The following is a 10,794-nucleotide window of genomic DNA, read 5'->3' on the forward strand; positions in this document are numbered from 1 at the left end:
GTTTCCAGACAGTTGTTCAGGAAAACCTAATCATCATCATACACAATGTTTCTTTCCCTGCTGGCAAATAAAGCACATATTACCTCAATGCAGGTCCTAGAAGGTGTTTGCCCTGGGTGTGAGTGACGGGAGGAAAGACCCAGGTGTCTAGCCAGTCTTGAGTTTCTTGTTTCTCACAGTTACCACACCACCAAGTTATTTCTAAGATTAACAGTGCATCTGGCATCACTTCTTTTAAATACCTAATGCCATACTCAGATCTCCCTTAAGAGCTCAGAGGTAGCCAGGATCTATCTGTTTAGGGAAAGGAAGGAAGGAAGGAAGGAAGGAAGGAAGGAAGGAAGGAAGGAAGGAAGGAAGAAAAAAAAAAAAAAAAAGACCTACCCTCGACTATTCTAAAAAGCTAGGACAAAAAGAATCTTGAAACATGTACATCAGATAGGCCACTTATCTTGCTTTAGCAATCACGCACTTCTAGCACTGTTCAGTGTGAATACTGCAGCAGAATTGGTTGTTGGAGTCTGTGATGTCTCGGAAGTGTTATGGTCCTTCAGAAAAGCCCAAGTAAAGGCAGGAATAGAGAAGCAAACACCCCAGAAGGATGCCAGTGGGAAAAGGCTCGGAACATGTGGCATTATGGGAACTGGATGGGGAAGGAAGAGCATTGACAGCAGCCTGATTCTCACCACTTACTAAACAAATATTGACTGAGCCCCTGTTCTGCTTGCCACAGACCTGTCTTCCTAGCTCACCCGTGGCATCCTCAGGCTCCTTGAGGATAATGTGCCCCTTATACAGTTCAAGGCAGACCCGCTGAACTGAGCATCTCAGTAATTCTATTTATTTCTTTTTAGCCTGAACCAAATTTACTAGGAGAAACTACTCTCTGCATTTCTTTTAATTACTTGTGGTTTACGTAGTAACTTTAGAAGAGCAAATGAAAGCCCGCTTACACGCTGCCTCTGTAAATACCATGCATTAGTAACTTATTTTCCCTGGAGTCTTGTGAAGTATGAATTTAAAGGCAGCTTTATCTGGATGGGTATTAAAATTACAAGCACATTTTACATTCACGAGGCAGAAAGGGGGAAAAAAATAAGCAAGGAGCCCTGTCCTTTGGATTCCCTTAACTATGTGACTGCCTTCAATTAGCGTGCTTTGTTACAGACATGTTCATGCTTCATCTCCCAAACCTTTGTTTTTGCACGCACTGCACACTTCGTGTCTCCCTGCTCACCCAGAACTGTCCTGCAGCTTTCCAGGAACTCTTTAAGGAGTATCTCCTTGGCCCCTCCTCTTGAATTTGGATTCCCCACCAGCAGACAGCCAATCATACAAGACAGCTTCCTGCCATGCAAATTAAATAAAGACCCCACCAGCAGGCCTTCCTTTCCATTATCACCCACTTCCATTTTTCACGGCGAGTAAAAATAACAGTGCAACAATATCTTAAAAAAAAAAATTACTAGAGCGACATAACGGCATGATATACAATTTATAAAATAGGACAGCAGAATCCACTACAGAAATAAAACATGGGGCTTGGGACAGATTGCATTATGTTCTGAAAAAGAGAAGTAACTACGGGTAACTGTAAAGCTTCATATTTATAGACTGCCTTTTCCCCGGGGAGCTCAGAGCAGTTAACGTTCCAGACACTGGTACTTACGGACTCGTGTGCCATCACTTAAGAACCTTTGTGTTCCTTGCAGAGGTGCCGGTTTGATATGAAGCCACATACTGTGCCTAGGATCATTTATGTAATTAAGTCCATTATAAACGTTGTGACATACCTGCTCCTAAGAGCATCAGCTACAGGAAGGACCTGTTAGAAGGTGATAATTTGTGAGTTGCTCTGATCCTTCACTCTGCAAAAAGAGTATTCAGGAGTCATGGTGGTAGACCAGGCTCCAGGATCTTACTGTAGCCCAGTGGCTAGTGTTTTGTTTAAAGGCACAAGACTGGTTCTCTGTACTTAGGTTGTGTCTGAGAGTTAAAGGACCAAGACAAGGTCTTTACAATCAGAAGTGTCTTTTACCCATAATATTTTGAGAATAAAAAAGAATAACAGACACTCATCCTAATAGACTCTAGTTGTTTCCATGGTTTTTATTTCTCAGTCTGGGACTTTAGAATCCAATAAATTATCAAGGTAACAATGGCATCAGCTTCTTTCCATCCTTAACATGCAACATGTTCAGTGAGAGCAGATCCCATGGTACTTCCAGAGAGAGGGCTACACAGTTGACAGTCCAGGCAGTACTTACATGGCAGGGGAGGGTGACCACTATGTAGGCTCACATAAGGCAGCTAGAGATGGCAGCCCGGCTGCAGCTGGCAGTAATATTACTTTGCCAACTGTTGTGCCCAGAAAGCATAGAAATGTTTTATTGGTTTTATAAAAGATGCTGGATGCAAGCAGATTATCCAACATGCCACAGAAGTATGGGCATTGGTCACCACGCTGGGAAGGCAGGGAGATGGTACCCTCTTCCCTTGACTTATAAAAGAGAAGTCCATAGGGGAAAGAGGGAGACGCTGGGTTTTACACGGGAGCAGGACTGTAACTGACTAAGAGGCAGACTCACTGCAGCCCGGATCCGCTCCTGTTTTCCTTTGTTCCTGGCTCATACCTTCTCTGTGGTGCCAGCTTTTCTAGAATAGTTAGGACTCTCACATGATGGGCCAACTGAAGCCACTCTGCCAGATTGTCTTGTGATCGTACTTCTCTCTCATTAGGATGGAAAACCAGGCATAGTGTAGTCTGCAAGAAGACAATTTTGATAAATCTTCATCTTAATTACAGCTGCCTCTTTTTCCAAGTCTGTCCTCCTGAATAATAAAATGAGAAGTCACTGGGGCACACTTCCTACCCAAGTGAAATAAATGGGGTTCTGTTAGTCCCATGGTATTTTTGGACAATTGTCCACATTGTAGACAGTGTGGCCATAATAGTTACATTTGGTGTGACAGAAAATGAACAGTAGTCTGTCAAACTTGAGTTTGGGGGTGGGCTTCTTTTTGAGTTGGGGGGAGTAGGGAGTGGTCCTCCCCCCCCTTCTTTTTTTTGTCTGACACTCATATTTAGAATGACTTTGTCACCTGTAATATTGAAATACTTAGTTGGAAAGGAAATAAGATTTAGCCTCTCTTTTTGTTAGAGATTCTTCTTTGCTCTCAAAGTCCTCCATCATTGGTCCGAGGCTGGAAGCCTAGGGTGTTGCCTTCATCTGGTTATGTCAACCTTCACTAAGCAGGTTCAAAAATCATTAAAATGGGAATGATGGGAGAGAAAAAGCGATTCCGGTTCTATAACCTCCTCCTTTACTATGGGTATCTATGGAAGTTCTCATAAATTTGAGCCATGTGGCCATATAATCTGATCAACTCTTGGATATCCAATAGTGGAGTCATCAAAGTGGATAAAGAAATGAAAATTCCATTATATTTCACTATGAGCTGGAAATATTCAGTTCTTCTTGAAAAAAAAAAAAGGCATTGGATATACACTTCATATTAAATACTTTTGTCTAAACTGTATGACTCCACAAGGCAGGGCCAGCAGGCAACTTCACCCATGGACTCAGCAGTGCTCAGATAGCTTATCCAAATGAAGTCCAGGGCTCCTACAGCTCTCAAGCAAAATCTCACAGCTCCTGGAAATTGTCAGCCATGATACAGTGAACTTGAATCACAGGCGGTCAAACACACCACATGTTCCTAACACAGAGCTTTCTTGTCTTGTCTCCCCCTACAATTTCATTGGGTTTCTTTTGGTTGATGCAGGCTTCCATGGCTGAGAATAGCATACCTCTGTACACTACCGCTTCCATGGGAAATCCCACTCTGGGCAACCTGGCCAGTGCCATCCGGGGAGGAGCTGAATGGGGCCATGGAGCACACCAACAGCAACGAGAGCGACAGCAGTCCGGGCAGATCCCCTATGCAAGCTGTGTGAGTACCATCCACCCAGAGCTCTTTGTCACCTGATCCCAGTCTCCCTGCTAAATGTTCAAGGATGCTCCTCTCCGGCCCTTCTGTATACCTTTCTGATCATTTCTGATTCCTTAAGAGCCTCAGTGTCACTTGTTAGTGCATAAAAGAACTAGTTAGTAGCTCTCTCATAAAAGAGATAGATGGGTTTCATCCACTGTAAGTGTGCACAGCAAGAAAATGAGCAGTCCCTCCACTTTGTGTCTCAGACCATTTTTTAAGTCACACTGTGATTTTTTCCTCTAAAAGTCAGCATACACCTCTGAGAAAGCCCATGGTGTGTTCAGTTTCCAGGCAAGCCGAACCCAGCCCGGGAAAAGATGCATGTTTACGTGGTCGTGCGCTAAGTTTAACCACTTGAGCTCGACACCACAGCATTATTACCAAGCATTAATGATGGCACACATGAAAGGAGGCATGATTTATAGATTGCTCTTAAAATATCAAAAGGAAAATTAATAGGAGCATTACAGCAGCAGACGGCAGGATAATGAGAGCACATATAACCGAGTGAAGCAATGGGTGATGGTCGCCTGGGCTGGATGCGAATGGCACAGGGACCACACAAATCTCAACAAGGCCACCCGGGTGGGGTGCCCCTTTGTGGCAGGTGAAGGCTGAAAACTACCGCCTCTGCCGTAGCCCCTCTTTTGTTCCTAGGAAGGGTTGAAAAACAGAAAAGAAAGAGCGGCTAATGGCAGTCTCCCTTTTCAGCGAGTTTCTCCAAAGCCATGGCCCACTTTGAGGGACTAAACCAGTTCAGTGTTTTCCAGTGCTGTCCGCTCCAAGAATAGGCCACTTGTCTGCACATTCTTTCTGGATTACTGACCAACATCTTATTTTAGGAAATTCAAGGGACGGGAATGGAAAATGTGACCTTTAACAAGGAGACACGGAACAAACTGGCATATAGTGAAAGGGGGGGGGGAATGGTAGCCTTCTGGGGAAATCTAAGATTTTGCTTTCTAGCATTTTAATCCCATGCCCTGAGTGCTCTAAAGGGGATCTTTAGAGGTGGGGTGATGGTTTTTAGTTTGTGGGCATAGTCTGACAGCACTGACATTCTAGCATTTTAGGAATGTGTGTGTCTTTCCCACTACTGCCACCAAATTCATCTTCCCTAAAGCAAGCTGGTGTTTCTGACTCTTTTGTTATCTCACCGATATTCAACATTGTTGGGACAGTTTGTCAGAACAACATTAAAGTTCAGGCATAAGAGCCACTCTAAGACACAGCCATTGAGGAAGGCTATATGAAGTTACTGAGTGGAAGGCACAGCGCTTTTTTTTTTTTTACAGTCTATTCAAACTCAAGGTGTAATCCATGTAAAAGAAAGAAAGCATGGGGAAGGAAGGAAAGGTAGGTTGGTTCATGGAGATGGAAGTTCAGTTGCTTAACAAGAGTGAATGAACTGCAGAGGTACCAAAACACTGTGTTTTACAGCAGTCATCCTAGTGTGTAACAAAACAAAGGCTCAACTGCTTGAAAGAGAGAGAGAGAGAGAGAGAGAGAGAGAGAGAGAGAGAGAGAGAGAGAGAGAGAGAAAGCCCCTGCATTGTGCTATCAAAGCGTGATGCTCACACATCAGGTTTTCGCCATGTGCCCCCCGTGGTGCTCTGTGCCCACAACAGCTTCACTGTGTTCCTATCAGTGTCATAGCCAGTTAGACTTGCTGACCCCGTACTTCCATTAAGTGAGTTCTGTAATGACAGAGATTTCATTCTTGTCCAGTGTGCATTACCCTGCTAGGATGCAAATTGTTTTTTAACTGTTCCAGTCTATTGGAATAAATCAAGCCATAAACTTTACAGCAAGGCTTACAAGACACTGTTAGGAAGCTGGTGTTGTAATACAGCTCCCTGCTCTTCACTTTGCTGTGATACAAAGCACAGCATTGCCTTTCTCTTAAAAAAAAAAAAAAAAAAAAAAAACCCTGTAGAAGGTAGTCACATAATAATGATTTGGGGGCAGCATATTTTCATTCCAGTAGGAGCTAAAGGGCCACCGTACCAAAGGCTCTGTGATGTGTGTATACCCTGAACAGGGAGGGACACAATGCCTTGAAACACTAGTTGTCTATAATTTAAAAACCCTTGTGTTTCCAGGAAGGCTGTACAAAAGGATTACTCAGATGTAAGGGGAACAGAGAGATGGTATTTTGCTCCATTATTCATTGGGAACCCTTTTGGAAATAGTAGGCCTGGTAGGGGGCTTAAGAGAGGCACCCACTGTTTAGCCCTATTCTGTAGCTGGCACACTATGTATATGCCCAGTGGGAGGGAAGCCTTTAACGACAGTCTGAATCTTACATGGAAAGCTAAAGAACCCTTACTGTCATGTCTGGTGTAGACTTGTAGGTCGTTGCACAGCAGATCTTGTTGGTGGTATTTGTTGGCTATCCATCCATCCATTCTATGCTAAGCGCTAGGCTAGACCATGTAGATGTGTCAGCATCATTACCCGTGTCTGGGGCACAGTAAATACTCAATGAGTTTTTTGGGAGAACAGAACAGTCTCTGGTGTTAAGAACCCTCATTTGGGGAAAGCCTTCCATTTGTTGTTCTTGTTGTTGGGGGCCATGATTTACAGTTGTAAAGCAACAACAACGAGTTAAGATGAGTCTATATTTTCCTAGCGTTTCCGATCCATACCTCTGAGACTTTGTGTAACACTGCACCTTGGAAACCAGAGATTTTTAAGTACTAAGTATTATAGCTTTAAAAATTTTAAGCTGAAAAGTGGCATTCTGGAGAATAGCAGTTGAGCCTCAGTAACTGCTTTAAAAAAATGTTTTTAAAAGGCAAATTCCTGCTGCTGGACATTATTACCAAGCCCACAGTCAGTTCATGGAATGATTGGTAAAGTCACAGTTTTCCCTGTAGTGAAATCAGGAGACAGAACTAAACATTTGATGTGGCTGGTAATGCAGGGGGTGTGGTTTAAGGTAACTCGGATTATACCGCACACCTGTGAGACCACAAACTGTTCTTTCAAAGTAACACTTGGGGCACTGACATCGAGTCTCACTTGATAGCACCCCTCTGCAAATTAATATCCCAATAAATCAGGAGAGCCATAAAGATGTTTTGGCCTCTGCTCCAACAATTGCATTCTTAGACATTTATCCCAAGGAGGTAAATCAACAGAAGGAGAAAGATTAATGGCTAGCAGTGGCTCACTGTACTATGCAAACATCGGAGGGGAAGGAAGGGACTGCAGAATGCCTGACAAAATACACAAAAGTAAGAAAATAATTCCTGCTGTGTCTAAAGCATGTAATAATATGTTCCCAAAGGGAAGTGAGGGACTGGCAGTAACCATAATCGGGGCTGACTACACAGGCATGTGACGTGTTCAGTGACATGGTACCCCAAGCATGGAAGGACACTGCCCTCTTTGCAGTATTTGATTTTCCTCTTGAAGTGAATATTTTCCATTCAGGAACTCTGCAGACTAGATAGCTAGGCCTAGGCCTTATTTCAGAAACAAAGACAAGCACGACTATTAAGAATTTTAAATAGCCAAGGACCCATGTATAAAATATACTGTGCATCTCTGGTTTGTTGTACAAATGGTATGTAAGAATATGGGTATAATTGTTTAAAGCTATTTATCTGACATCTAGCCCCCCCCCCCAACTCCCTTTATGCTGTGCTAATTTTAGTGTCAATTGATTTTGAAGGTTCCTGTCTTCCAGGGCAGGCCTCTGTTTGTTTTTAAATGGTTCCTGGGGCCTTTGGGGCTTGCATACAGCATCAATTATTTAGGAAGCCAGCCAATCTCTGGTACCACCTCTTATTACTAATACTTGATAATGTCCAATATAAGTCCCTCCCATTTGCAGCGTGTCTCAGAGATGGGCACATTTTAACTTGAATGGTTCTTTTACATATCAAAAGGCCCCCCACAACAGAAAGTCATTTGTATTTGCAAGAGATCAGTTGTAAATATGATTTACGAACAGCTTTTCACAGTTGTTATCAGAGTGGTCTTGTGTGATCATGCCAGCCCCCTTTAGATGAACCGAGCCCCAGTCCATAATGAGAAAGTTGGCAGCTCTCAAGGTAGCTAGAGCGTCCCGGTGGCGGCTACCAGCCGGGCCTCATGTTTTGCCTTGTTTACAGCTGACAGTGTTATTATTCTGATTGGGGCTCTGCTCTCTTATCACACCCTTGTGTTGAGCAAGCCTTTTCCTTTCCGTTTGTGTTTCCTGGCAGGGCTTTTCTTGCCTTATTGACAGTTTGTAAAAATATGCATTAATTTGGAGCTTCAAGCATGTATCATGGTGTCTCTTTGCTGTGTTTGCTTGAAGTTGATTAATGATAGGCCCTCACTTGGGGTCGTCCTCTGGAGGGTTCTTTCATAGGTTCTGCATGTTAACTAGCAGAGCAGAACACACAGCAAGTCATGATTAGCCCAGCCAGCCTCCTGTGCTCAGTGGTCCCCATGAACCACTGCCGTATTACAGATTCCCCTTTCACGTAATTACTTGCAGGGTGGCATTCATCCACCCAGGATGTCGCTATGGGGCCTGTTATTTGGCACTCAAAAGTGTGGTCCTGGGATTAGCACCATCACCCTGAATCTCTTAGAAACAGAGAGTCTGAGCTCCATACACTGCACTGTCACAAGGTCGTCCAGTAATTTGTGTGTCCTGAAAAGCAGAAGTGATTTCTGTCCAGAATCCTTCCTAAAACAGAGATGTCCAAAGGGTCTCTGAGCACCAGTGCTGTTATACTGAGCAGTCCAGAAGCCCCTAGCCACATGTGGTTCCCTAGACCCTTGGGATGTGGGCAGTGAAAATATCAACAGATATAAGGTCATAGCAAGTTTCCCACTATATTTGAAAACACATGTGGCCAGGGTCACTCTGTCTCTACAGGACAGTGTCATTGCTGTAGGACGCGTCTTCTAGGTTGCCCCAACTCCGGCTATACATCAATCCAGATGCCCCTCTAAGCCTGTTTTCTCCCCCCCCCCCATCTCCATCTCCATATCTGTCTCTATCTCTCTCTATATATAGGCATCCCGTACACGTCAAAGAGGAACCCCTTGACCCCGAGGAAGCAGAAGGGCCTCTGTCCTTAGTGACAACAGCCAACCACAGTCCAGATTTTGACCATGACAGAGATTATGAAGATGAACCAGTAAATGAGGACATGGAGTGAACCTCTGGGCGGGCCGACCCCCGAGACCGAAGATTGGGAAAAAAAGCAAAACAAAACAAATTTAAAAAAAAGAAAAGAAAAAAAAAAAAAACAGGTCAGAAGTTAGCAGTGAAGCCGTTCTCCGCTCGTTGTACGGTCTGGAGGGTTTTTCGCTACATTTTGACAACTCTGAAATGTGTTAACTCTTAGTGCCATCAAGAATCCCATTTGGGAGTATTTTTGATTTTTCTACTTTTTGTTGACAAAAGGGATTTGTACTCTGTGCATTGGATGGACCTGTTTGGTACTTGGGATTTTCCTCTTTGAGTCAACATCAGTGTTGTAAATTCGGTAAACGGATTCACTTTTCGCAGCAGACTTTGAACTGCAGTTTTGTCCTGCCAAGGCCGACACCCACCGAGGACACCCGACTGAGCTCGCGCACCTGCGCCGGCCGCAGACCAAGCCTTCGCCCGAATTCCAGATTCCAGTGGACGACCTATTTGCACAGCACTGCATGTTGATATCACTGCCTTCACTCACTTTGGTTTTCTTTTTTGTTTGTTTGTTTTTGTTTTTGCTTCCAGTTGGGATGGGGAAGGCCTTTGTGTGTTTATTGGGGGGAGGGGTTAAAAATAATTATCCCAAACTTTTTAATGTATTGCTCTTTTTTTTTTTTTTCCTTTTCTTCTTCTGTACCATTTTAAGTTCTGACCTCAGGCCTCCATTTGGGCCCATGGCCTCTTGGAGGCTTCACGTTTTCTGTACCTTGTGATGAATGTTAATAGGTGTTTTTATTATACAAAGCTGAATGTCATTTCTCGTCTGTAGTTTTCCGGCACTCATTCCATTTTCCTATAGGCATTGCCACGTTTCTCTCAAGTTTAAAAAAAAAAAATAACAAAAACAAAACAAAACATTCCATTTTGGTCTTTTTTTCAAAAAAAAAAAGAAAGAAAGAAAGAAAAGAGAAAAGATCCCAAAGGCTGCACCTTACATCTGAAGGTCCTCTCACAGGGACATGGTGTCCTGCCCGAAGGAGAAGGGGTTGACAGAAAAGGAGAGAGAAACACACGCACATACTCTAGGAACATAGCAGATTCATTTCACAGAGCAGTATTGGGGTGGGATGGGAACGTTCGAGATCTTTTCATTGTGCCCACCATTGTGAGTAACTGCTGCCACACTCTCTCAGCATCAGGAAACACAGCCAAGAGAGACAATGAAAAGAGTAAACAACCCTTAATAATTAGACTGGCACGATGACCATGGAAGGCTCTCCCCCCTATAAGCAAGTGGCCAGGACCACAGACTCTGTTGTCCTTACCAGCATGGGTTGCTTTGTTTGCAAAATGACCAAAAAGAAAGCCAGCTTCCCTAACTAACTTTACTCACCATGGTGACAGCGCTGAGTTTGCAGTCAGTTGAGACCAGCTTGGTGGCGTTCATCTGTTTTAATGCAAATGAGACTTCACCTTGAACTTGTTATGGGAGCTAATGAGCACTGAGCCCAGTAGATGCTGATGTGTGGGTTTCCAGTGTGCAAAGTCGGCACTGCAGTTCACTCTGCAGTGTGATAGAATCACACCACCCTAGTAGCACAAACTTAACAGGTGATAACAGTAGGCAGACGGAGGCTCCTGGAACAAGGGCC

At 43.8% G+C, this 10,794-nt stretch overlaps 1 protein-coding gene across 1 annotated transcript in view; it reads left to right on the forward strand.

Moving 5' to 3' along the window:
• LOC127214614 (forkhead box protein P1-like) overlaps positions 1–9,957 on the forward strand; it is a 29,161-nt gene extending 19,204 nt beyond the window's left edge. The window contains 3 exon segments of the mRNA XM_051174955.1: positions 3,787–3,873; positions 3,875–3,954; positions 9,017–9,957. Coding sequence (XP_051030912.1) covers positions 3,787–3,873; positions 3,875–3,954; positions 9,017–9,161 — 312 coding nt within the window. The 3' untranslated portion in view covers positions 9,162–9,957.
• The last annotated feature ends 837 nt before the right edge of the window (positions 9,958–10,794 follow it).

Source organism: Phodopus roborovskii, unplaced genomic scaffold (assembly GCF_943737965.1).
Source record: "Phodopus roborovskii unplaced genomic scaffold, PHOROB, whole genome shotgun sequence".
Classification (NCBI taxonomy): domain Eukaryota; kingdom Metazoa; phylum Chordata; class Mammalia; order Rodentia; family Cricetidae; genus Phodopus; species Phodopus roborovskii.